The sequence below is a fragment of the Bufo gargarizans genome, chromosome 3 (assembly GCF_014858855.1).
Source record: "Bufo gargarizans isolate SCDJY-AF-19 chromosome 3, ASM1485885v1, whole genome shotgun sequence".
NCBI classification, from domain to species: domain Eukaryota; kingdom Metazoa; phylum Chordata; class Amphibia; order Anura; family Bufonidae; genus Bufo; species Bufo gargarizans.
Genome location: NC_058082.1, coordinates 308,840,329 through 308,868,276, shown reverse-complemented (window position 1 = coordinate 308,868,276; position 27,948 = coordinate 308,840,329). Strand labels below are relative to the sequence as shown.

Sequence of the window (27,948 nt, the reverse complement as noted above, 5' to 3'; positions counted from 1 at the left end):
GGCATGTTTACGCTGCCCTAAGCCTCCTCCAGGCAAGACGTCAGGGTGTGTACACCTCTCTCCTCAGAACCTCGGGGGCACCATTGGCAGGTGAGGTACCCAGCAGAGGACAATGCCAGGGTGGACGCCCAGCGGTGGGCGGGGCCAGGCGCGCGTGCTCGTCGTCCAGCGCGCAGCCCCTGGGTCCGGGTGCCTCACTCTTTACACACAGGCACAACAAGGCTTCGCCCGCCGGTGTATCAGGTCTTAGTGTCCACTACTCCACCCATCATCCTCGCACAAACCCCTCCCTTTCCACAGCCCCTCCCCCCCCGATCCAAAGCCGCCATCTCGACTCGATGCTTACTGCAAAGAAGTCCGAGTCCGACGGGGGTGGTGAGAACGGTGCAGAGCCTCAGCCCCCTGCATCTTCTTCATCATCCTCCTCATCCTCGTCTTCTTCCAGTATCATGGCCTCCCCGGATACCGGGGTGCCCCTGGAAAGGACCCCGAGGAAGAACCAGAGGCCCTCTCCGGGGAAAGAACACGGAGGCTCCTCTGCCCCGGGGATCATGGCTGGAGGGGCTGGGGCTGAGACCCCCGAAGGTCGTCGAACGAGCCGTAGGAAGAGGGCGAAGGTGAGTGTGAGTTGGAATCCGTCGTACGATCTTAATCGCAACGCGCTGTATGCGGTACCGCACATGGCAGTACTGTGAATAGTGGAGGGGCACCTCTGTCTGTCTCTCTCTCTCTCTGCCTGTCTCTGTCTCTCTCTCTCTCTCTGTACTTCCTGCTAGCCGTCCCATTGAAAGCCCTGCGGCCAGCCTCTGCACAGGCCGGAGTGGCTGATAACAGGGAACAATACCGCAGTGTGATCGAAGCACGGTTTATGTAGGATTGCAGCTCATGTATTACAACTCTCATCATTTCCACACGGTATAATCCAGTGGGGAGTACAAAGGCCAGGATTTGCATTCTACTTCTGGGTTTCTTTTCAAATCTGCCCAGTGTGAATGAGGCTGTGGAATTGTGATGGGTGCCAGTGCCCTCCCTGGTGGCTGGAGGCAGCCCTTCCTGGCTTTGTGCTGGAGGGTGGATTGTCAACCATCTGCCGCCCTAACAATGAGGGCACTCACAATAGAGAGGGACGTCATGGAGTCCTGCACAATGCTGCCTCCTGCAGACAGGGTTTATTTTTTATAATGTAAATGTTATGTGACGGCAAGCCCCCCCCCCCCCCATATCGGCAGGACCAACCATCATGAGATGTCAGAGGAAAGGGTCGGCCATGTTGGATTTCAGCTTCAGCATGCCCGATCCTTTTGTTCTGACGGAACATAAACCACCTCCATAGGTGTCCGGCAGCCGCTTAGCCCCCCTCCCTGTGTATGAAGGGAAGGGGCAGTCTGGTAGAAATCGGTCAGTCAAACAAGCCTTCAGGGCCAACTATCTATGTGTGGGACCCCTTGGCCAGGATTTTATGCTGTAGACCTTTAGCGTGCCAACCCGATGTGGCTTCACGGTTAAATCCAGCCGACATTTTTCTAATTGGCCATAGCTTTAGGATGGATGGCTCCTTGCATTCTCTTGTTTCAGTAGTGCAGGGGGATCAGCAGCTCTGCACTACTTGTCTCCTTGTAGGCTGTACACGTTGGTGGCTATCTTTTTCTCCTGGATTTGCTGTGGGTTTATTTCATTACAGAAAGGGGAATAAGATGCTGCTAGAGAACCCAAGCATACAAAAGATCAGGCATGTTGACATCCAGCTTGCCATATCCTTCTGATGACAGATGGCGCTGGCCTATAGATGGCCTATAGATAGCTAGGGCGAGCAGATAGGATAAGAATCTGTCCACTTGGGTCCCAGCTGAGGAATCGGGTTATATAGAACCTGACATTGGAAGGGCATCTTGCAGTTCTAATCAAGGTTTTAGGAATATGGTTGCTTGCATTCAGATTTATAAGAGCCTATTCACACAGCCGTATTCGCCATCTGAATTTTGGCGCCGTTTGCGGACAACCACTAATTGATGCCACAGTGGGTGTCCGTTTGCGGTTTAACCCCAATCGGTGAAGCTAAGATGCAAACAGGTCTGCACAAGCGTCATGGATGCCTGTATGGGCAGTGTTACTCTCTGGCACCATAAATTTTGGCGAGGGTGGCAGGAACTGAACAAGCCTCACAGGCTGTGCTGGTGCAGCGCTCTGGATCACTGCAGGAGCCTGGCACTGACAGACGCTCAGCTCCTACTGTAACATATTGGAGAGAACTCGGCCAATTAATTCCCTAGAGTCCACTGTCAATAGCATCTGCGGCATCTAGGCAGTTAAAGGAACAGGCCTTCTTTTCACCATTGGCTCCCCACGAATGCAATCATGGGTCCCGATGTGGTGCCATGTCGGCTGGGAGCCTAACATGGCTGTATGTCTATTAAACTGGGCAACAGACACAGCCTAAAAGACAGCCTGTCACTGGTACAGATATACCAGTGCAGTATAAGAGTAATGTCTCTTAGGCCTCATGCATACAACCGTAGTTCAATGGGGCCGCAAAAGATGCGGACAGCACTCCGTGTGCTGTCCGCATCCTTTGCTCCGTTTCGTAGCCCTGCAAAAAAAAAAAAGCATGTTCTATTCTTGTCCGTTTTGCAGACAAGAATAGGCATTTCTACAATGGGCCTTCTGTTCCGCAAATTGCGGAAGGCACCGGGGCGGCTTCCTTTTTTTTGCGGATCCGCGGTTTGCGAACTGCAAAAAACGGAACAGTTGTGTGCATGAGGCCTTAGGCCACATGCACATGACCGTATGTGTTTTGCGGTCTGCAAATTGCGGATCCGCCAAAAAAAAAACGGATGACGTTCCGTATGGCATTTTTTTTTTTTTTTTTTTTTTGCGGATCCATTGTAATGCCTATCCTTGTCCGCAAAAAAAAAAAAGACATGCACAATTATTAATTTTTTTTTATGCGGGGCAACGGAACGGACATACTGATGTGGTCAGCACACAGTGTGCTGTCTGCATTTTTTGTGGACCCATTGAAATGAATGGGTCCGCATCCTATCCGCAAAAAAATAACGGAACGGACATGGAAACAAACAACATTCGTGTGCATGTAGTCTTAGTGGGTGGTACAAAAAAAAAGCTGGAGCGCCGAAATCTCGCGATGCGCGAGCTAGCGCATGCGTAGCTCGTTCCCTGTGCTGGCATCAGCACAGTGAATGAACATGATGCCGACACTGCGCATGCGCTAGCTCGCGCATCGCGAGATTTCGGCGCTCCAGCTCTGTGACGTCAGCCAGCAAGGAGGAGATTCGGAGGACGCGGGGCAGTGCTGGGCTCCTTTCCGCTGGACTCATCTCTGGATACAGGACACATATGAGGTTCATTTGCATATCGATCAAAATTGTTTTTTAACACAATAAAAGCACAGAGAGCTATGGGGACTGGGTATTGCGGATGTGCTAGTGGCCATCTAGCAGCCCATGTCCCCAGCTCTATGCGCAAAATCCTGGTGACAGGCTTCCTTTAAAGATATGTATATAGTATCACCGTAATCGTACTGACCCATAGAATAACAGTAACACTAGTTATGCCACACGGTAAATGTCGTAAATTTAAACTGCAGAAGGTAATGGCGTAACTGTTCTTTTCCCATTACCACCCCAAAAAAGGTAATAAAATAATTAACATGTACCCCAAAATGGTGTCACTAAAAAATACAATATGCCTCGCAAAATAACAAGCCCTCATGTGGCTACATCAGAGGTGGGCAAACATTTGGACTCGTGGGCCACAATGGGTTCATATATTGGGGCCGAAGTAAGAGTAGATGGATGGGGGATTTTTGTGAATTAATATAAATAAAATTTAAAATTTCGTAACATTAAAGGTTTAGTTTAATTCAAGGTAGAAAAGCATAAAAAAGTTGTATGTATTTCTTTCATAACATAGTAAGTATAACTCACCTTTAATTTTAGTGGGAACAGTGTTTTTGGTCTCCCTTTTTTGCTAAGGCCTCTTTCACACGGGCGTTGCGGGAACACGCACGATTTTTCCGCGCGAGTTCAAAACATTGTAATGCGTTTTGCACTCGTGTGAGAAAAATCGCGCATGTTTGGTACCCGAACTTCTTCACAGAAGTTCGGGCTTGGGATCGATGTTCTGTAGATTGTATTATTTTCCATTATAACATGGTTATAAGGGAAAATAATAGCATTCTGACTACAGAATGCATAGTACAATAGCGCTGAAGGGGTTTAAAAATAATAATAATTTAACTCGCCTTAATCCATTTGATCGCGTAGGCGGCATCTCCTTCTGTATTCATCTTAGCTTTGTGGAGGAACAGGACCTGTGGTGATGTCACTCCGGTCATCACATGGTCCATCACGTGATGACCGGAGTGACGTCACCACAGGTCCTGTTCCTCCACAAAGCTAAGATGAATACAGAAGGAGATGCCGCCTACGCGATCAAATGGATTAAGGCGAGTTAAATTATTATTTTACTTTTTTTTTTTTTTTTTTTTTAACCCCTCCAGCGCTATTGTACTATGCATTCTGTATTCAGAATGCTATTATTTTCCCTTATAACCATGTTATAAGGGAAAATAATAATGATCGGGTCCCCATCCCGATCGTCTCCTAGCAACCGTGCGTGAAAATCGCACCGAATCCGCACTTGCTTGCGATTTTCACGCAACGCCATTAATTTCTATGGGGCCTGCGTTACGTGAAAAACGCACAAAATAGAGCATGCTGCGATTTTCACGCAACGCATAAGTGATGCGTGAAAATCACTGCTCATGTGAACAGCCCCATAGAAATTAATGGGTTGGGATTCAGTGAGGGTGCAATGCGTTCAACTCGCGCATCGCATCCGCGCGGAATACTCGCCCGTGTGTAAGGGGCCTAAGGCATCAAAGTCTGGAGTTAGCTTTGTTGTTGCAATTCGCAGAATAGATACTGTGCTAGTATATAGGGCCCCCATAGTATTTCCCCTCTTCTCCATTGTGCCCCCCCATATTGTACCAGTATATAGTGCTCCCCCTCTTCTCCATAGTGCCCCCATAGTGCTTCCCCTCTTCTCCATAGTACCAATCCATATTGTGCCAGTATATAGGGCCCCTATAGGGCTTCCCCTCTTTTCCATAGTACCAATCCATATTGTGCCAGTATATAGGGCCCCCACCCCCCTTCTTGCCACAGTATACTATAAATAATAAAAACAATAAACTCATATACTTAGGCTACTTTCACACTTGTGTTCCTTCCGTTTAAAGGCTCTCACAAGTGGCCCCGAACGCATCCGTACTGCCCCAATGCATTCTGAGTGGATGCGGATCCGCTCAGAATGCCTCAGTCTGGCACCGTTTGACCTCCGTTCCGCTCAGAAGGCGCACACCCGAACGCAGCTTGCAGCGTTCGGGTGTCCGCCTGGCCGCGTGGAGCCAAACGGATCCGTTCAGACTTGCAATGTAAGTCAATGGGGACAGATCCGTTTGAAGATGACACACTATGGCTCAATTTCAAACTGATCCGTCCCCCATTGACTTTCAATGTAAAGTCTGGACGGATCCGTCTGACTAACTTTCAGATGTCTGCATTATAGGAGCGGATCAGTCTGTGCAGACACCAGACGGATCTGCTCCGAACGCGAGTGTGAAAGTAGCCTTGCCTTATACTGCTGTCAGTGATGCGATGCAGGCCTCTTCCGGCCTGTGTACGGCTCAGGTGGCGCGATGACGTCATTGCACCGCCTGCACCGGCCTCTGATAGGCTACAGCGCTAGGCCTGTAGCCCATCAGGAACGGGCAAGGGAGACGCCTATCCCCTGCTCCTCCGCACCATTCATCTGATTCGCAGAGTCTTTATTTTATGGTTAGCACAAATATTTAGGAAATGCGTCCAAAGAGCTGAGAACATTGGTTGTTTCACGTGGCTCTTCTTCCCTGCAGCTGATGATGAGTGGCATCACCAGCTGTGCCTGCCTGCTCCATTAGCTTAGACCAGCATAGGACGCAATATCCTGTTCACTCTTGATACACAAGCAACATATTTAAAGGGACCCTAAAAGCATGAAATCCTGATAGGCTCGTGTATTTCCAAACCACTCTGCTGGACTGCAGGGTGTGAGACAAAACAGTTTGACGGCTCATGCACACGGCCCGCAGTACACGGGCACCGACAGGATCGTGTGCATGAGCCTGTAACGGGGAGAATAGTCATCTGGGTGGACCCTCACCGGCTTCTCACCAATCTGGCAGGGAAAAGTCAGTAGGGAACCACCCTGTACCCGGTTGTCTGTAACCAGGGATTTTATGCTGTACATAGTTTGGGCAACATGAACCTCCTGAGATGTTCTCTTGGTCTCTCTTGTGTGATTTTAAAGTGGTGCTTTGGTCCCTCATACATAACATACTTACCTGGTCCCTGACGCCTGTGTCCCTCCGCATCCCTGCACAGCTGCCGCAGTATCTTCCCCTTTGTGCAGATCACAACATCCAGCGACGGGGAGCGCAGCCAATAGCGGGGTGTGACGGTGACCTGACCCTTGCATCACGTGTGAAGTCACCCGTGACACAAAGGGAAGCAAGTCACAGTCAGGCCCGTCGCGGGATGTTGGGACCTGCATGACGGGGAGAGGCAGTGGTGGCCGTTCAGGGATCAGGAGGTAGCAGGACCAGGATTAGTATGTTCTGTATGAGGGACCCGGGTATTTCAGGAGGTGTTTACAGGATCGGATAACCCTTTTAGCATCTGATTTGAAAGTCATTTTAAAAGGGGTTTCATGGGTGTTTAATACTAATGATCTATTCTTTGGATAGGTTATCAGTATGTGAAAAATGGGGTTCTGACACCTGGCATTCCCACTGATCAGCTGTATGAGGGGGCCGCAGCTCTCCGCTGAACTCCTCAGTCTCCTCTCAGCTTACCAAGCACGGTGCCGCCCATTATATAGTCTTGAAACAGCTCATCGGCGGGGGGGTCTCAAGTTGGCCCCCCACCAATCACATACTGATGAACTTTCCTGAGGATGGCTAATCATTATTAACCCGGACATACCTCCGTTTTCACCCCGGCAGCCCCCCTGACTTGAGCACCGAATCAGTTCATGCTCAGATGCTCTCCTTTGCCCTGCGCTAAATCTAAATTTTTTTGAGATCCGGTGACAACCGGGCTCTCCATGGGGCTGCCAGGAAGCCCGGTGATGTCACAGACACTGAGCGGGCTTTAGCGCTGCCCTACTCTCAGAGCCGTTGACGTCACTGAACACACTGCTGGGCGGAAGCTTCCGCCCGGCAGTGTGTGATTGTAAACAAAAGAGCCCGTGCCCTTCACGATTTACGCAGGGCGAAGGAGAGCATCAGAGTAGGGCTGCAACTAACGATTATTTGAATAATCGATTAGTTGCCGATTAATTTCTACGATTAATCGGGAAAAACGGCAAAATTACAAAACAGAGAGGTTTATATGATCTTACTTGAAAAATTATGTTCAAAGGCCATATTAAAACAAATTGTGGACGACACTATTATGGGGGATCTGTGGACGACACTATTATGGGGGATCTGTGGACGACACTATTATGGGGGATCTGTGGACGACACTATTATGGGGGATCTGTGGACGACACTATTATGGGGGATCTGTGGACGACACTATTATGGGGGATCTGTGGACGACACTATTATGGGGGATCTGTGGACGACACTATTATGGGGGATCTGTGGACGACACTATTATGGGGGATCTGTGGACGGCGCAGTTATGGAGAGGGGGATCTGTGGGCGGCGCAGTTATGGAGAGGGGGATCTGTGGGCGGCGCAGTTATGGAGAGGGGGATCTGTGGGCGGCGTAGTTATGGAGAGGGGGATCTGTGGGCGGCGTAGTTATGGAGAGGGGGATCTGTGGGCGGCGTAGTTATGGAGAGGGGGATCTGTGGGCGGCGTAGTTATGGAGAGGGGGATCTGTGGGCGGCGTAGTTATGGAGAGGGGGATCTGTGGGCGGCGTAGTTATGGAGAGGGGGATCTGTGGGCGGCGTAGTTATGGAGAGGGGGATCTGTGGGCGGCGTAGTTATGGAGAGGGGGATCTGTGGGCGGCGTAGTTATGGAGAGGGGGATCTGTGGGCGGCGTAGTTATGGAGAGGGGGATCTGTGGGCGGCGCAGTTATGGAGAGGGGGATCTGTGGGTGGCGCAGTTATGGAGAGGGGGATCTGTGGGTGGCGCAGTTATGGAGAGGGGGATATGTGCACTGTTATGGGCATAACAGTGCACAGATCCCTTTCCTCATAACAGTGCACAGATCCCCCTTCCCATAGCAGTGCCATACACAGACCCCCCCCCCCCCCCCTCCTCCCCATAGCAGTGCTATACACAGACCCCCCTCCCCATAGCAGTGCCATAGACAGATCCTCCCCCCTCCCCATAACAGCCCCGGCCCCGATGCTTGCATCTTTATTTTACCTTTTTACAATGACGCTCCTGTAACAGCCAGGCAGAGCGGACGGCGGCGCAACGTCACTCACTCACGTGACGCACCTGCTCCGCCCACCTCATGAATGAAGGAGGCGGAGCAGGCGTGTCACGTGAGTGAGTGACGTTACGCCGCCGTCCGCTCTGCCTGGCTGTTTCAGGAGCGTCATTGTAAAAAGGTAAAATAAAGATGCAGCGACCGCCCGCATAGCAACGAATCGGCGATTATTCGATAACTGGATTCGTCGACAACGAATCCAGTTATCGAATATAATCGATTACATCGATTAATCGTTGCAGCCCTACATCAGAGCATGAACTGCTCCCAGTGCTCAAGTCAGGGGGGCTGCCGGGGTGAAATTATGGGTATGTCCGGGTTCAGCTCTGAACCCGGAAAACCCCTTTAAAGGGCTTCTGTCACCCCATTAAACCGTTTTTTTTTTTCTTTACTAATAATCCCTACACTGCGATCTCATCATACATAAGCTAATTAATGATTTTCGTTCAGTAGAATTTGTTAAAAATCGATTTGTGAAATATGTAAATTACCTTGCTACCAGCAAGCAGGGCGGCTACTTGCTGGTAGCAGCCGCGTCCTCCGATGGTAATGACGCCCCCTCTGCTTGTTGATTGACAGATCCCGTCCGCTGGCCCTTTCTCTGCAGGCCCTGCCTGTTTTGATTCAATATCTGGCGCCTGCGCCGCGGCCGTACCTCTCTTCAATCTGCGCAGGCGCACTGAGAGGCGGCCACTCCGCTCCTCAATGCGCCTGCGCCGGGTGTAGATGTGACGTCATCGGCGCAGGCGCATTGAGGATGGAGCGGCCGAGCGAGTGGCCGCCTCTCAGTGCGCCTGCGCAGATTGAAGAGAGGTACGGCCGCGGCGCAGGCGCCAGATATTGAATCAAAACGGGCAGGGCCTGCAGAGAAAGGGCCAGCGGACGGGATCTGTCAATCAACAAGCAGAGGGGGCGTCATTACCATCGGAGGACGCGGCTGCTACCAGCAAGTAGCCGCCCTACTTGCTGATAGCAAGGTAATTTACATATTTCAAAAATCGATTTTTAACAAATTCTACTGAACGAAAATCATTAATTAGCTTATGTATGATGAGATCGCAGTGTAGGGATTATTAGTAAAGAAAAAAAAAATAATACGGTTTAATGGGGTGACAGAAGCCCTTTAACATTACCCTTCACTGGAATGAAATTGTCTGAGCTATGAAAGACACCCCTGACCATCATTCTTCCTGCTCTGAAATTCTTTAGTTCTTACAACACATCCAAGGAGGAAGCCTTCTCCTGGCATCTATCAGAATCCTGTTCATCTGACTGCTAGTGGCAACCACTTCAGTGAACGCGTCTTTTCTGCTGAAGACTCCGGTGCGTTGTGCTGTTGAAAGGGGACCTGTCGTTGGCTTTTTCCTGTCTACAGGGCATGGAGCTGTAAGATCAAGATTCAAACCAGGACCTTTTATCAGCTTGGCCTTTTTATCAGGAAAGGAACTTCAATAATGGTGCACACTGTATGCAAAAATGGCATACCTGGAGACTGAGTCACTGTGGTGGTCTTGGAGTAGTACTGTTAATTGTATGATACAAAAGTAGGGGATTTACCACAACTAGTGCAAAGTGGAAATACTCATACTGTATCAACCAGCAAGGTCCTAGTTCTCACAGGTCTTGGGAAAACATTGCTGGCCCTTCTTGCTTGTCCCAGTTTGTAGCCCTAACCTCACCATTAAACAGGACCCATCTCCACCCAAAACAAGATCATTACCATTGCTTCTCTTGTTTTCATATTCACTTATTTTCTTCTGTTGTTGCTGCCGTTTTATTTGGTGCCAGATATGCCAATGAAAGAATAAACTGACGACTGGGCGCTCAGTCACCCGGGAGTGGTCTTTCCCTGCACTGATGCTGTCCAATGAGAGAGGTCAGTGTAGCGCAGCTTCATGAGTGAGATCCCTGATATCAGTAAGATGTCTTGTGATCTCGTTGTCTTCCTCTTCACATCGGGGCCCACAGCATTTCCCCTGGTCACTTTGATTTTTCTACTGGCGATGCTGCTTCCCAGCTGGCAAAGAGCTGCAGGTCCCACTGCTGTGGTAGCCAGGTATTTGACTCTTTTATACCGTCACGCCCTGGGAATATGCTGGTCATGCTTTCTAGCTTATCAGTCATTCAGTTCTGTCAGAGAACTTTGCAAACGATATTGTGTGTCCCTTCCAGGAAGTATAAATCACTGCATTCAAATCTGTTGGCTCTGACGAATAAGCGATGGTCCTTATAACGATACCCCCTTTTTGATCATAGAATATCTCCCAAAATGTTTAAAATGGGTATTCTAAACCATAATTAATGAAAGCTCAAACTGCAGGTACATCAGTTACCATATGGCACCGTGGTGCCAAGGGGATTTTCAAGATCTTGCCTATCCTGGTGCTTGCTTTAACTGTTCAAGATGAGGGGCACCACTGATCTTCATTATACCAAACTATATAGATGCCCACGTAAGAAATTTTCTTTCTTTATCTTTCTTCTTTTTTTTTTTTTATATATTATGGTGATCACATGACCCAACTGTATTAAAACCTTTTTCAAATTTTTGGGTATTTTTACACTTTACAGGTAGAATATCGGGAAATGGACGAAAGCCTTGCCAACCTCTCTGAAGATGAGTATTATTCAGAAGAAGAAAGAAACGCAAAAGCAGAGCGAGAGAAGAAAGTGCCACCACCCCCTCCACAAGCTCCTCCAGAGGAAGAAGTTGATAGTGAGCCAGAAGAGCCCTCCGGTAAGTGTTACCAAAAGTGGATTTTTTTTTTTGTTTTCCCTCCAGATAGTTGTCTTACCCTTTCACTGCTGCAACTATTTTTTAACTTTTGACGTACACCATTAAAGGGGTTGTCCAGGTTCAGAGCTGAACCTGGACATCCCTCCATTTTCACCCCGGCAGCCCCCCTGACATGAGCATCGGAGCAGTTCATGCTCCGATGCTCTCCTTTGCCCTGCGCTAAATCGCGCAGGGCAAAGGCATTTTTCTGAGTTCCGGTGACGTACCGGGCTCTCTATGGGGCTGACAGGCAGCCCGGTGACGTCACCGGCACTGATGGGCGGGATTTGGCTCTGCCCTAGCCAGTAAAACGGCTAGGGCAGAGCTAAAGCCCGCCCCTCAGAGCCGGTGACGTCACCGAACACACTGCTGGGCGGAAGTTACCGCCCGGCAGTGTGTTATTGAAAATAAAAGAGCCTGTGCCCTGCGCGATCTAGCGCAGGGCACGGGAGCGCATCGGAGCATGAGATGCTCCGATGCCAGGCTCAGGAGGGCTGCCGGGGTGAAAATAAGGGTATGTCCGGGTTCAGCTCTGAACCCGGACAACCCCTTTAAACCTCAATTAGAAAGTAAAAATCATGTTATACCATCTTGTATATATCTTTTGGAAATTCAACATTACATTTTTACAAGATATAAAAAAAGGCACTCAGTATTTTACACGTTTGGGCACCTTAATGTAATTTCATAAAAGTTCAGAATGTGCGGAGTTTGGCAAGCCTTTAGTCGTGACTTATTACATACATTTTTGGGTGGTTCAGGTGTCCAGCAGCTGAAATCCTCACCATGAGCTCTTCTGGCCAGGTAAAGCTGCAGGTGGCTGCACGTTAGTGGGAAGTTCTCCTAATCAGGACTTGCTGTTTGTAGTGGCTTTGCCAAATATAGGGCGAGCAGAGGACACCTTTATGACGTTCATATGACATAGTAGAGCACATAGACAGGGGTTGTCCTAATGAGACCGCTCCTTTAATAATCGGTTAACATTCATGAAACATGCTGCTTGCATTGCACTAAAATGCTCATTTTTCAGGGGTAGAAGGTGCCGCCTTCCAGAGCAGACTTCCACATGACAGAATGACTTCCCAAGAAGCAGCATGCTTCCCTGATATTATAAGTGGCCCCCAGCCAACGCAGAAAGTCTTCCTGTATATCCGGAACCGCACAGTAAGTATGACCAGACATCACCTTTACAACTGGCTGCTGTGAACTTACTTTTACTCATATTGTCATGGCTTCATCTATTGCAGTTGCAGTTGTGGTTAGACAACCCTAAGGTCCAACTTACATTTGAGTTGACCCTACAGCAGCTGGAAGCGCCATATAACAGTAAGTTCAAGTGTGTCTAATATGATTATAACATGGTTATGTTGCTGGATTTATTTAGATTTTATTTATATTTTTTAGGTGACTCTGTGCTGGTTCACAGAATACACTGCTATCTTGAAAGACATGGATTAATTAACTTTGGCATCTACAAGAGATTGAAGCCTTTACCAAGTAAGAAACCAAAAATGGATTTAAAAGCTGTAAAATTAAAAAATAAAATAAAAATATGCTAGCGTTGTATGGCAATCCTTAAAGTCACACTGTAAAGGGCGTAGGGTACCGCAATGGGGTTTTTTATTCAACCAGTGTGAACTGCTGCACATTGTCTTGTAGACACACCATAAATGATGAAGTCCAGACCTGGTCCTGCCCATTTTATACTATAGCATTGCTATATATGCCATCTGTTTCACCATGCAGAATTTTAGTCTGCGTGTATTTTTACCACCTGGTTTCCTACCCCCTTTAGCCAAAAAGACTGGAAAGGTGATCATCATTGGCTCGGGAGTATCTGGTTTGGCCGCAGCTCGCCAGTTGCAAAGTTTTGGCATGGATGTTACTCTCTTAGAAGCAAGGGTAAGTGAAGTAAAGCATACGCTCTCCTTCACTGTTCTAAAAATGAGTTTTCTAATTAAATATGACTGGAAGATCTTTGAGAAGGTATTGGTATGCCAGTCTTGCACATCGGCCACGCTGGCTTGGCTGGAGTTGCAAAAACAGCTGTGTGGGTTACGCTATGTTTTATTTTTGCTGCAATTTTATTATTTTACAGATGCAAAAAACGCCAGCTCTAGATGTTTTCTGGGAATCTATGGGAATTATTAAATTCAGTCCAAACATGCATGTGTTTTTTTTTTTTTTTTGTGGTCTTTTTCTTGCTGTAAACATTTTTTTTAATTTCTTTTTGGCCTCATTTTCTGCCGTTATTGTCCTATAGATATCCATTGGGTTTTTGGTCCTGCTTGAAAAAACACAAGTGGCAATGTATTTGATAAAGTAACAAAAATTGCCCCCCCCCCCCCCCCTAAAAATAAAAATAAAAATAAAAAAAATAAAGGCACAGAAAACAAATGTAGTGTGGCAGCACATTAAAGGTTCCCCATCTCGGACATGCTTGCTCAGCTGTTTCCTGGATCTCCTATAGAAATGAATGGAGAGAACTGTGCCTTTGGGCCCATCTTCTCATTCACAGGGCCTCTGGGAACTCCCATATTGGAGATATGCATCTTTTAATGACATATGATGTGAGGAAACTCCTGTAACAGACTGAGAAGTCTCTAGCTGGCTTCTGGATTAGCTCCGCTTCCTTGCAAGTTCTTTTGCACTAAAGCAGATGAGCAAATCTGATATGGCGTGTAATATTTCACTGTGGATGGACTGCAGTTTATGTTCTGTGCTGTAACGTGGATTTGCAGGGTGTTAAATGAAGTAACATTGATTTGCTGTACAGGACCGTGTTGGAGGAAGAGTTGCCACCTTCCGTAAAGGGAATTATGTCGCTGACTTGGGAGCCATGGTAGTCACTGGACTTGGTAAGTTAATTTTCTTTACCCTATAGAGTAATTAAATTCCAATTCCTTAATTAGTCTGCCTTGTAATTATCCTGCATGCGGATAATTCAGTGGGAACATTTAATTCTTTCACTACCAAGGAATATATGTAATCCCTTGTAATATGTAATAAAGTTTTACTCCCTGGTTTTGTGTCTGTGAAAGGTAGGTAGAAGAGTTCCCAGCCTGTTACTGCCCTTATAATCGGGGGATTTATATATACCGTCTGTCACATTTAGCCAGAGGGGGCTCCTTGCAGTTTTAAGGGTAAAAAAAAATTTGAATTTTTTTTTATGTGGTTTTTACTTTTACCCTTTTGATTTTTTGTACTGAGACTGCACAGTAACAGAACACCAAAGTAGTAAATGCACTGCAGTAATAGTGAGGTGGATCATTGTGTATTGCGTACCCTGCCATAACCGTATGAAGTGCACAAGGAGATGTACAGAGCGGGCTCATGAGCTGATCCTGCTCCATAAGTGCCGAGTGCCGACTGTGTAATGCAGCTGACAACCGGCCGCAGTGACCGAGAGATGTTAGTCAAAGGGAGGGGTCTCCCCCTTACCTCTGATCTGCCCCCTGTCAAGAAATTGTGGGGTGCTTATCTGTTTCTGTGGCAGACTATGGCCTTGTGAAGGCTCCCAGGCCCGCCGTATGGATATTCCCCATAGACTGTTATAATCGATATCATGGAATGACCACATGTTCAAGAAAAGTAAAAAAGTTATGTTTTAAAATAAAAAATATATATATATTTAAAAAATCCCACAACTATTTAAATTCAAATCACCCTCTTTCTCAATTTTTCATATAAATATAAACAAAAGCAAACATAATTGGTAACATTGCTTTAAAAAATGGCTGAACTATTAAAATATAAAAAAGTATTTTTATTTATTTATTCTGCACGGTCAACTCCATAAGGCTCCTTGCAGACGAGCGTGTCCGGATAAGGTCCAGATGCGTTGCGGCAAACCCGCGTGAGTAGGTACGCAATTGCAGTCAGTTTTGACTGTGATTGCGTTCCGTTGTTCAGTTTTTATCGCACGGGTGCAATGCGTTTTGCACGCGCGTGATAAAAAACTGAATGTGGTACCCAGACCCGAACTTCTTCACAGAAGTTTAGGTTTGGGTTCAAGGTTGTGTAGATTGTATTATTTCCCCTTTATAACATGGTTATTAGGGAAAATAATAGCATTATGGAAACAGAATGCATAGTACAATAGTGCTGGAGGGGTTAAAATTTTTTTTAATAAAAATAATTTAACTCTCCTTAATCCACTTGTTCACGAAGCCGGCATCTCTTCTGTCTTCTTCTTTTGAGGAATAGGACCTTTTTGATGACGTCACTGCGCTCATCACATGGTCCATCACATCTTTTACCATGGCGATAGATCATGTGACAGACCATGTAATGAGCGCAGTGATGTCATCAAAGGTCCTTTTCCTGTGCACAGCAAAGAAGAAGACAGAAGAGAAGCCGGGCTGCGCGATCAAGTGGATTAAGTTGTTTTATTATTTTTTTTTAACCCCTCCAGCCCTATTGTACTATGCATTCTGTATTAGGAATGCTATTATTTTCCCTTATAACCATGTTAAAAGGGAAAATAATAATGATCGGGTCTCCATCCCGATCGACTCCTAGCAACCGTGCGTGAAAATCGCACCGCATCCGCGCTTGCGGATGCTCCCGATTTTCACGCAGCCCCATTCAATTCTATGGGGCCTGCGTTGCGTGAAAAACGCAGAATATAGAACATGCTGCGATTTTAGCGCAACGTTCAAGTGATGCGTGAAAATCCCCGCTCATGTGCACAGCCCCATAGAAATGAATGGGTCCGGATTCAGTGCGGGTGCAATGCGTTCACGTCAAGCATTGCACCCGCGCGGAAAACTCGCTTGTGTGAAAGGGGCCTAAAGGAAAAACATCAAAATGGCAGAATTATCTTATTTTTTTGTTATCACTTGCAAAATATGGTAAATTAAATAATGTGGTAAAAAAAATTAAATTTGTCCCCAAAAAACAAACCCTCATACAGCTATGTGACCAGAAGAGTAAAACCGTTATGACTCTTGGAAGGCGGGGAGTCAAACAGAAAAGGCAAATGTGGCCCGGTCCCAAAGGGGTCCATCTATAGCTTCTTATGCATGGGTTGCCATGATGGAATCCTTATAGACCTGTTGCGCGACTTCTATTTTAAAATGTAAAGCCTTTACTTTGATTTTTTTTTGTTTTTGCTGCAGGTGGCAATCCAATGGCTGTGATCAGCAAACAAGTTAATATGGAATTGGCAAAAATAAAGCAAAAATGTCCTTTGTATGAAGCTAATGGGCAAGCGGTATGTATTAAAGGAGCACTCCAGATTTTTTTCTTTTTATTGGGCCCTGTGTTTGTAATGTTTCTAAGAGTTAAAGGGAACCTGTCACCGGGATTTTGTGTATAGAGCGGAGGACATGGGTTGCTAGATGGCCGCTAGCACATCCGCAATACCCAGTCCCCATAGCTCTTTTATTGTGTCAAAAAAAAAAAAAAAATATTGATACATATGCAAATTAACCTGAGATGAGTCAGAGCTTGAACATATGACTTATGTTAATTTGCATATGTATCAAATATTATTATTATTATTTTTACACAATTTGATACATATGCAAATTAACATAAGTCATATTTTCTAGCTCTGACTCATCTCAGGTTAATTTGCATATGTATCAAATCGTGTTTTTTTTTTTACACAATAAAAGCACACAGAGCTATGGGGAATAGATATTGCGGATGTGCTAGCGGCCATCTAGCAACCCATGTCCTCAGCTCTATTCACAAAATCCCGGTGACAGGTTCCCTTTAAGGCCGTACAGTGAAAGGCCTTACCAGACTCTGCATTCTGCATAACATGACTTCGTTGTTTGCGCTGCTGGATCACGTGACTTGCAGGCTGACTGTCAGTCTGACACAGCGTCTCCTGTGTGGGCCCGGGTTCATATCAAGGCTCTCATAGACTTGCATAGAGAATTTTACTATTGGCTGACACAGCAAAAGCTGTATCAACCCGTGGGCAGACTGCAGGCTATGTGATCTTGGAAAACACAATTGATGAACTTGGAAATGAATGGAAAGACGCCAGCAATAGAGCAGGGATTGGCAACCTTCGGCACTCCAGCTGTTGTGAAACTACAATTCCCAGAATGCTCCATTCATTTCTTTGAGAGCTCTTAGAAGAGCAAAGCAAGTGTGCATGCTGGGAGTTGTAGTTTCACAACAGCTGCAGTGCCGGAGGTTGCCTATCTCTGCCATAAAGACTTTATTGTGCGTCTTTAAAACCAAACAGGGAACAACATGGACACCTGAATACCTACGCATTTCGGGTCTAACAATAATGACCCTAAGGGCTCATTCAGACCGCCGTATGCTGTCCGCAAAAATACTGAATGCTATCCGTTTTTTTGCGGATCCGCAAAAAAACTGATCCGCAAAAAAAACGATAGCATTCAGTATTTTTGCTGACCCATAGACTTCAATAGGGCCATGTCCGGATTTTCACGGACAAGTATAGGACATGTTTAATTTATTTTGCGGAACCTTGGAATAGAAAAGGGCCCCATAGAAGTGAATAGGTCAGCATCTAATCCGCAAAAAAAACGGATCCGCATTTTTGCGGATAGCATACGGCCGTCTGAATGAGCCCTTACTCATAGCATTTCATGAGTAAGGACCATTGATTTGTAGCTTATTTTACATTGCAATGTAAATTGTCCATAGGATATGTCAAACGTCTCATAGGTGGGAGTCACACCTCTGGGACCTTCAACTGTTGTGATGTCACTGGCCTAGGAAGAGGCTGCAGCGATCAGCGGAGGTCTCAGGTGTCGGACCCCTGCAGATCTGATGCTGATGACCTATCCAAAGGATAAGTCATAAATATCTTTTCCTGGATAACCCCTTTAAAGGAGTTCTGCAGTTTGTTTAATCTGCCTTCTCACTGTTTACCGCAGGCCCAGTGACGTCACGACTAGTATCAACTGCCCTGGACGCGGCTAAGCTCTGTTCACTTGAATGGAGCTTAGCCCTGCCCAGACCAGTTGATACTAGTCGTGACGTCACTGGGCCAGCGGTAAACAGTGAGAAGGCCGCGGCCCTGCTGGAGCGCCGCTGCCTTCTCAAACAGCTGATCGGCGGGGGTTCCGTGTGTCAAACCCCCTGCCGATCAGATGCTGAGGATCTATCCAGAGGATAGATCATCAGTTTAAACAAACCACAGAACCCCTTTAAGTTAATTTCCCTCAGAAAACATTTGAAGACGGGGTTGCAACATGGAATTTCAGAATATCAAATCCCAACTGTGCCTCTTATGTGGTGGTTTAATATGGCGCTGGCGTCATGTACTACTTAGGACCTTTCTTTCTTTTACCACTTTAGTAATTATACCGTGTGCAGTGGTAGGAAACCTCCAGCACTCCAGCTGTTGTGAAACTACAACTCCCAGCATGCATACTTGCTCTGCTTTTCTACCATAGAAATGAATGACATATGCTGGGAATTGTAGTTTCACAGCAGCTGGAGTGTCGAAGGTTGCTGAACCCTGATGTAGTTGTATCTATGTTAAAGGGTTATTCCCATCCCATACAATGAGGACATATTGCTAGGATATGCCCCCAATGTGTGATAGGTGTGGGTCCCACCTCTGGGACATGCATATCTATACTTATAACTGAGCCCACAAAGTCCCAGAGGGTGCACTGAGCATGCGCAGCTGCCCTCCTTTCATTCCTATGAGAGAGCCAAAAATGGCTCGGCTATTTCTATTAGCCCCATAGAAGTGAATGCAGTGGTGCACCTCCAATTCATTTCAATGGGACATCTGAAAATAGCCGAGCATCCCTCTCGGCTATTCTCGATGTTCCCATAGGAATGAATGGAGGGAAGCTGCGCATGCTCGGTGCACCCTCTGGGACCTAAGTATAGATGCATGTCCCAGAGGTTGGACCCACACCTATCACACATTGGGGGCATATCCTAGCATCATGCCCCCAATGTCTGAGATGGGAATAACCCTTTAAATAAGTATACTTTTGTATGATTTTATTTTTTCACTACTTTTTTCAGTACTTAATGCCTCCTAATCCCGATATTCAGTTACGTTTCGCATTGCAGGTGCCAAAAGAAAAGGATGAAATGGTAGAGCAAGAATTTAACCGTTTATTGGAAGCTACCTCCTACCTCAGCCATCAGCTAGATTTCAATGTTCTTAATAACAAGCCGGTCTCGCTAGGACAAGCCTTGGAAGTTGTTATACAGTAAGTTGCCTGACTCATATTTTGTCGATGACTATAATACTAAGTATAGATGCATACGACTTTGTGTCTTTCTCTTCTGTATGCCCATTTTCTTTTTTTTTTTTTTTTTTATTGGATAATTTCTATTTTAGTATGTGTGTGTCTTACTTAATTGACTTGTCCAGTTTTACATATATCCTTCTTGTTTCTTTTTTATATAAGACTTCAAGAAAAACACGTAAAAGATGAACAGATTGAGCACTGGAAGAAAATAGTGAAAACACAGGAGGAATTAAAGGAACTGCTGAATAAGGTACACCTTTTAGTGGTACATATACTATATATCAGTACAGCTGTTTTAAAGATTTGGCCAGTTTCATAGGAACATGCAGGGAGTTGCAGCTGCTGCAAGTCCAATCCCATTCACACCATTGACCACTTTGCCAACATCCATCTTTGAATACACGTAGATTCACTTACTTAAATAGTTCTGCACAAGCGCTTCTATATGGATGTAGCGGGAGAAGATATGCGGAGAAAGTGGTCATGTAGCTGCAGCTCTGTGATGCCGAATGGGCAAAATGAAAACCAGAGGGAATTAAATCGGCCATGGTATTAGTAACTGGCATGGCTTTATTTAATGCTGTGAGCATACTGTGCCACTAGCTCTTCTTCAACCGCTGATCATGGGGGTTTGGGGAGTTGGAACCCCACTGATCTGATATTGATGACCTATCCTAAAAACTCCCATAGAAGTCAGAGGTCCCCCCCCTGACCTTTGTCTCTTGTGCCCATCTTGTCTGTCCACTCTAAAAGCTAATGGCTTTGTCTGTTGAAAAGTCGCCATGCTAAGCACTGTCCGCGCTGTGAATGACAGTTTATCTCTAACGTAATGTTGGGTTTTTTGGTTCTGAAATCTGAATACATCATACACTTTAGTAGTTCTGTAATCATAAGGTGCTGTTCCTTTTAACAGATGGTTAATTTAAAAGAGAAGATAAAGGAGCTTCATCAGCAGTACAAGGAGGCATCTGATGTAAAGCCTCCGCGAGACATCACTGCTGAGTTCTTGGTGAAAAGCAAGCATAGAGATCTGACCGCACTTTGCAAGGTATTGATGTTTTCATGCATTACTGCTTAATCTTGTGTTACCGTCCGCATTTTGCGGCCAAGTATAGGACCTGTTTTATATTGTTGCAGAATGGACATATGGACGTGGAAGCACACGGATCACCCATGTGTCCGTTTTGCCAAAAGGATATACTATGGGGCACATTTATTAAAGGGATTGTCCGGGTTCAGAGCTGATCCTAAGGGTTAAAAAGTTGGTTGCCCAACAAATATAACATTTATATCAGAAAACGAGCATAAATGACACCTAACATCTACACCAGCTCCTAGCTTCGAGACTCGATCTCCCAAGATGAACCCAACTTACTAAGGGGCATGTGTCTCTTATGCCAGTGTATTTTATATATATTTTTTTTATAAGGACTGGTGCATAAACCGGTAGTCTTGGGCTAGGTCTACACGACAACATGTGTCGCGCCACAGGGCACAACTACACTGCAACATTTGTGGCACACCAATTTTTATAACTGCAGTCTATGGTGTCGCACTGCAACATGCAACATGCTGCGAATGCGACGTGACAGTCGCAAAAAAATCCATCTCGAATAGATTTTTTGTGACAGTCACAGCATGTTGCAGTGCGACACCATAGACTGCCATTATATAAATTGTCGTGAGACAAATGTCGTCGTGTAGACCTAGCCTTAGTCTCCCCGTGGCTTTTCTATGGCCCAATGTCCTTATGGAGCTATGCCTCCCCTAAGTTGCTGACCTTGTGGAACTATCATTTGTGTACTGCAGGATTATGATCTGCTGGCAGAGGCCCAGGCAAAGCTTGAGGAGAAATTGCAGGAACTGGAAGCCAACCCTCCAAGGTAAATGTCGATGGCAGTACTGGTGTTTTTGTCCTTTGTCAGAGTTTGGAGAGAGTCCATATCCAAATGAATAAATTCTACTGTTGACGTCGTGTTAGCTGAAGGAATATTACACTGCCTTGATGCCACGTGACATGTTTTCACCCATTTGGCTTTCCATTTTTTTTCCTCTTAGCGATGTGTATTTGTCTTCGCGGGACAGACAGATACTTGACTGGCATTTTGCAAACTTAGAATTTGCTAATGCAACTCCCCTTTCTACACTTTCTCTGAAGCACTGGGATCAGGTAATTTCTACTGCAGTGTTCTCCTACCTTGTGTGTTTCTGCCTTGCGTTTTTTCTATAACGTGGTTCTTCTTGACAGGATGATGACTTTGAGTTCACTGGCAGCCATTTAACTGTTCGGAATGGTTACTCCTGCGTTCCTGTGGCATTAGCAGAAGGTCTTGACATAAAGCTTAACACTGCCGTCCGACAAGTCCGCTACACGGCTTCTGGTATGTTTGAGAGAACTAAGGATGTTATATTATACACTTACATTTGAAAATCCAGAATAAATGGGAAAGAGTATTGTTGAACTGCTGTTTTACACTATCATCCCTCCCAGCGCTGCACAAAGTGGCTAAACGCAGGCAAAAGCGAAGAACAGAATGATCATAATGGCAAATTAAATCGCATCACTTATAAAAACTAAAAGTATCTTACTGTGCAGGGAAATACCATATTCATGGTAAAGATCTGCCTTCCCTTGTGGTCCGGCCTGTCAATTGGAAGGAGGCCTTTTTTTCTTTTTTCAGTCTCTTCATGGGTGCTAACAGTATATGGATTGGTAAAGATATTTTTATTCCTAATTTTAGGAAAAAGAAAATTAAGAACAATACTTATTTTCAATTTACAAACACGTGTTTATTTTACTATAGACCACACTGGACCATAGGACGCACCCACAATTAGAAACATAAAAATAGAAAATTACAGTATCATCCTATGGGTGATATACAGTTCATATGGTACACAGTACAAAAGCCAGTGCCCCATCACATTGCCAGCCACAGTGCCCCATGGCTATGCCATTCTCCCTGCACACATTTACTCTGCTGTGTGTACCAATGTGTGTTGTTTGCACACTGAACTGTCTACTTTTACAGAACTGTGTGTAAGATGTGACGGACAACTCTTAAATTATATACATAGAGCACAGTACATGCTGTGTCCTGACAACTGCACTGCCAGGAACTGTCAGCTAGTAACGGAACTCTGTCTCCTGCTTCTAATGCCGCCGTTTAGACTATTAGACACCCCAGAAGATGGCAGCACAAGATTGACGAGAAAAGTGCGTCTTAATAGTTTGAAAAATACCATATGATTTTTGTTTTTAGTCTAGTTCCTTCAATTAATGATTTTTTTTCTTTTTTTTTTAAATAGGATGTGAAGTCATAGCGGTGAACACGCGCTCCACCAGTCAGACGTTCATTTACAAGTGTGATGCTGTGCTTTGTACTTTGCCACTGGGTGTATTAAAACAACAGCCACCAGCTGTACAGTTTGTCCCTCCACTTCCAGAATGGAAAACCTCCGCTGTGCAAAGAATGGGTTTTGGAAATCTAAATAAGGTGATATTCATATGTATGTTAAAGGGAGTTGTCCAGGGTTTACAAAAACTAGTATAAAGGCCCTTTACGGGACCCAACATTTGGGACTTTTAACAGGAAGGTGTTATCATAATTGCCCTGTGTAAAGGAGCCCCTATCATCGGGAGAAAGCCTCGCTGGTGCAGACCCCAAAATCATTGTTCTGGGCAGCAGATGTTGCTGTATAAACAGGAATCTGCTGCCCGGAAAGAATGATTTTCTATAAGCAATGTCTGCCTATACAGCGGAGATGATTGCTGCGTGTAATGAGAGCAAATGATTCACTCCCGCTAACTGCCTGCCGAGTCAGGCCATAAAATATTATCCCATTACAATTTAAATCCCCGTCCACCCTGGTGGTTCCAGGTCTGTCAATTTTACTTGTCCCGCAGCAATGATTTTATATTTCTCTGCAGCCAGTCGGCACCCTCAGTGCTCCCATGCCACACACGCAAGTATTGCTGCTGAGGCCAGTGATTGGCTGCAGTGATCATGTCATTACAGCAGCATTGCCTTTGGGTTGCCATTTATTATAGTTTCTACACCACTTTTTGGCGTATTTAGGTCGCAGATTTTGTCACTAAGGTGTTTTGCGACAAAATCTATGACTTTACTCCACTCGCGCCCCATGAAGACTAACACTGTCCAAGCATCGCAAGAACACACTGGTAACATCCAGTTGGACCTTTTTTCATAAACTTCTAGCAGGAATAATAGAGGGATGGGACAACATTGTAATGAAACTTACATGTCAGCAGAGGTGGCGGGTCCTCTTTAAGCTAGTGTTGGTAGACTTGCTCGGGGTACTAAAAGCCGCAAATCTCACCATTGAACTCATGTTTGGGATTTGTCCTTTCAGGTGGTGCTCTGTTTTGACAGAGTATTTTGGGACCAGACGGTTAATTTATTTGGTCACGTCGGCAGCACCACTGCCAGCAGAGGGGAGCTGTTTCTTTTCTGGAACCTTTATAAAGGTAATTTCTGTTCTCTTCCCTGTGACCATTCCTTTATAACATGACCTGTGTTTCCTGTGCAGGTCTAGCTATCCCCTGTGCTGCCGGAGGATGGTGAGGCGCAGGCCACATCATAAATTGGGCGCATCCTCCAGCAGTTCCTCATCTGGAATCTACAGCATAGATTTCTGTCTTCATTTATGCCAGAAAACCGGCGTAAATGAGGATAAATGCGGTGGGCTTGCTGGTCACGGCCCCTTTTCGTAACGTGACAAAGGCTGCTTAGAAATGCCATGTCCACTGATATTGTTGCAGTGACATTTAAGAAGTCACAGTGTTTGCAGCTTTTTTTTTTTAACCCATAAAAATGGTGTTCATAATAGATGCTAAAAGTAAAAGGTACATCTTTTTTTTTTTACATGTTCTATAACAGCACCCATACTGCTGGCCTTAGTGGCAGGGGAAGCCGCGGGAATAATGGAGAACATCAGTGACGACGTTATAGTCGGACGTTGCTTGGCCATTCTGAAGGGAATATTTGGAAGCAGTGCAGTACCACAGGTAAGTGTTCAAACCCCCCACCTGACTGTTGCAGTTCCAGGTAGGTATTTGAGCACCGTCATCCTTCACCCTCTAGATACGGAATAGTGTGTGGCTACTTTTGAGACCTGCTGCACAATGTATATGAGACCGCCTCATTGGGTTTTGACCTACATTGTGATACAATGCCATATTCAGTACAAGATTAATAATTCCCTTTTCTTTATATTTTCAGCCCAAAGAGACCGTTGTAAGCCGGTGGCGTGCTGACCCGTGGGCTCGGGGATCCTACTCTTATGTAGCAGCTGGCTCCTCTGGCAATGACTACGATTTGATGGCTCAACCAATTACTCCAGGCCCTGCCATTCCAGGAGCACCACAAGTACGTTTTAAAGGGGTTGTCTCATCTTAGACATTGGCGGTATAACTCTAGCATATGCCATCCCTGTCAGATAGGTGCTGGTCTCACGTCAGGGACCTGCACCTGTCTCCAGAACGGGACCCCAAAGTGAGTGGAGAGCCTGCACGTCCACACTCCACTTCTATTGGATTGGCAAAAATTTGCCTTGGCTAGCTCTAGGAGCGCTGGGTGCACTTGCGCCTTTGCTCGGCTATTTTCGAAACTCCTATAGAACTGAATGGCGAGCATGTCACACATGCACAGTGGGCTGTCCTTTGCTTTCAGGGACCCTTTCTGGAGATTTATGTGGGACCTGCACTGATCTGATTTTGATGGCATATCCTAGTGATATGCCATCCAAGTCTGGGATATCCCAACCCCTTTTAAAATACTCTTTACTAATGCAGTTTCACATGTGGAGTACCATCGCTTGACTGCCACCAAGCTGCCTTTCTTTCTGTTGAGTTGAATAGATGAATCGCAGTTACCCTGCCCAACAATTAAAAGTTTTAAAGGGGTGATATATGAAGTCTGATTTGAACCCACTAATGATATGTAGAATGAAAGACCTCTGTTGGGCTCTTGGTCCCTAAAAATGTTGGCATTTCTTATAGATTTGTTGGCACTGCATCATTATGAGATCTCTTTGCTGTGAAATTATTTTGAGCTTGCTGTGGCTCATAAAAGGGGTTTTCAGAAGCTTGATATTGATGGCCTATCCTCAGGATCGGACTAGTTGGGGTCTGTCACTCAGCATCCCTGCCAGTGAGCTGTTACATGTGGCCACGGTCTTCACATTTTTGTGGGTCTTTCACATTTTAGTTGCCACATTTTTGTTTTATAATAAACGACATTTCGCATTCCTCCCCCCCCCCCCCCCCCCCCCCACTTTCTTCTCTTCTTTTCCATACTGGGGCTACCTTCCCAACAATGCAAAAGGCTAGGTTTGCTGCATTTCTTTTGTTGTGGCACTTTCTTAATGTACAGATTAGGTCAGGACGGGTCCTGAATGGCTGGAATTTTACTGTGTTCTGCTGCAAAAAGTGTTTTGTTTTTTTTTTGTTTTTTTTTTGTTTTTCTCTGTGCAAATGAATAAGTTATATGGTTTAGAGGTGTAGTGTTCTGGCTTGCGGGGGGGTTTGGTACGCTTGTTACTTCACACATATGTACTAATATTTCCTTCTCTTCCCTCCTCCTTGCAGCCCATTCCACGCTTGTTCTTTGCTGGGGAGCACACTATTCGGAACTACCCTGCAACTGTTCACGGAGCTCTGCTGAGCGGTTTGAGAGAAGCTGGACGTATTGCTGACCAGTTCCTTGGAGTCATGTATAATATACCACGTCAGGCCACCCCTGGGGTTCCTGCACCTCCGATGCCATAGATAAACTTTGAAATGGAGATACCGTTTTACAGTACTGAACTTTGTATTTCTGGCTGCTGAGCATTCACCCACCAGACTGACTCTTAGTATTCCATGGATTTGTTTCTTCCACTTATTCCCGGTGTTAAGCCGATGTTGGGTAGATCGTAATTGCTATTCTCTAGCACTACTAGCTACATTTTTGCATCATGAAGTTTGCCTCCTAATGTTTAAATAAACATTATATTGGCATTCATCATTATTATTATTTTTTTGTGGCCCATTTCATTATTATTTTTTTTATCTGCAATTAAATTTATGTTTCATTAAGTATTTTTTTATTAAACAATTTTGGGAAAATCAGTGCAGATATTTATTTTGTAAGCATGAATTGTTAAGGTGCCTGAATAAACTGCCCTGTCTATGCAAAGTTCAACCCGCACCTATGTGGAGAATGGTGAACCACCTGGGCAGGTGCCTGCTGCATCCAGGCAGAGATTGGTGAGGGGGCTACACCTACCTGCAGCTCTCTCCACTCACTGTGCTTGCCTCTCCAGGCAAATAGAGAGGGATTAAAAGACATTTAAACCTAATCTCTTTGCTAAACCAACCAACTATGATATTCAGGAACCTCAAACTTTATCAAAGGAGGCTTGGGAATTGTGGTGTAATGCTACGTTCATCGTACGTACATCTCCGGTCAGAAATCCAGCAGAGGTATAGCTTGCCTGAGTTGACCGGTTTCGGCATTACTAGATAATGCCGTGCACGGCCAGATCCCCATTGATTGTAATGGGATCCAGCCATTTTCCAGTCGGCTTTCACCTGTACACAAACCATTTCATTCAACGTTTTTTGTTTGGCTGGAAGGAGGCTGGGTGCCATTAATAGTCAATGGGGTCCAGTGGTGAACATCAGTATTTGGTTGTGCCGTGTATGGTGCTATCTGGTAGCCTGTTCTTCTGCTAGATCAGGCTACCAGATTCCAGAACGCATATGTGAACCTACTATAAGCCAGGTGAACTTTCTCTTAACTATTAAAAGAACCTGTCATCATATCTTTAGCCAGTAAACACTCCACTATAGCATTATACAAGATGGTAATAGGTTTTTAACCCCTTCATGACAAGCTATTTTTCACCATCGTGACCAAGCCTAATTTTGCAAATATGATGTGTTTATGTAGTAACTATGGAACGCTTTTACTTATGCAAGCAATTCTGAGATTGTTTTTTTTCGTGATATATTGTACTTCATGTTGATGATAAATTTGAGTGTTTTATTTAGATTTTTAATGAATTTTCTATAAATCCAAAATTTACAGAAAATTTGGAAGCAAAATTGCCATTTTCAAAAAAAAAATTCTATGCATTAAAGACCGATAGTGATACCTCATAATATGGTTATTAATTGACATTCACCATGTAATGTTAAATATTTTCTATAAAATTTTTCAAAACGACTTAAGGACCCAGTCAGTTCTGAAGTCACTGAGGGCCTTACATAATAGAAACCACCTGTAAATGTCCAAATTTTAGAAATTAAACCCCTCAAATTATTTAACACTGGAAAAAAAAAAATGCAGCAATGAAAGTGACCATGCCTATACCTGGTTAGAAGAAAGCCGGAGCCTGGAAGATGGTGGAAGGGACCAGTAAGTATTAATCTTTCATTGGG

General features: G+C 45.3%; 1 protein-coding gene across 7 annotated transcripts; it reads left to right on the top strand.

Moving 5' to 3' along the window:
* The first annotated feature begins 16 nt into the window (after nt 1-16).
* Nucleotides 17-27,523, top strand: KDM1A (lysine demethylase 1A). 7 transcript variants are annotated; one of them, XM_044286924.1, is made up of 19 exons: nt 17-623; nt 11,085-11,250; nt 12,320-12,453; nt 12,537-12,615; nt 12,694-12,786; nt 13,085-13,191; nt 14,066-14,147; nt 16,407-16,504; nt 19,300-19,460; nt 19,662-19,752; nt 20,416-20,550; nt 21,312-21,385; nt 21,561-21,672; nt 21,751-21,883; nt 22,812-22,999; nt 23,877-23,991; nt 24,404-24,531; nt 24,746-24,892; nt 26,113-27,523. In XM_044286924.1, exons 1-19 carry the CDS (start codon nt 339-341, stop codon nt 26,290-26,292), a joined length of 2,508 nt encoding a protein of 835 aa, XP_044142859.1. In that variant the 5' UTR covers nt 17-338; the 3' UTR covers nt 26,293-27,523. The 7 variants fall into 7 exon arrangements, with proteins under 7 accessions (XP_044142859.1, XP_044142860.1, XP_044142862.1 ...); XM_044286925.1 differs by having other exon boundaries at nt 18-623; nt 16,410-16,504; nt 26,113-27,522; XM_044286927.1 differs by having other exon boundaries at nt 18-623; nt 19,318-19,460; nt 26,113-27,522.
* Nucleotides 27,524-27,948: the final 425 nt, after the last annotated feature.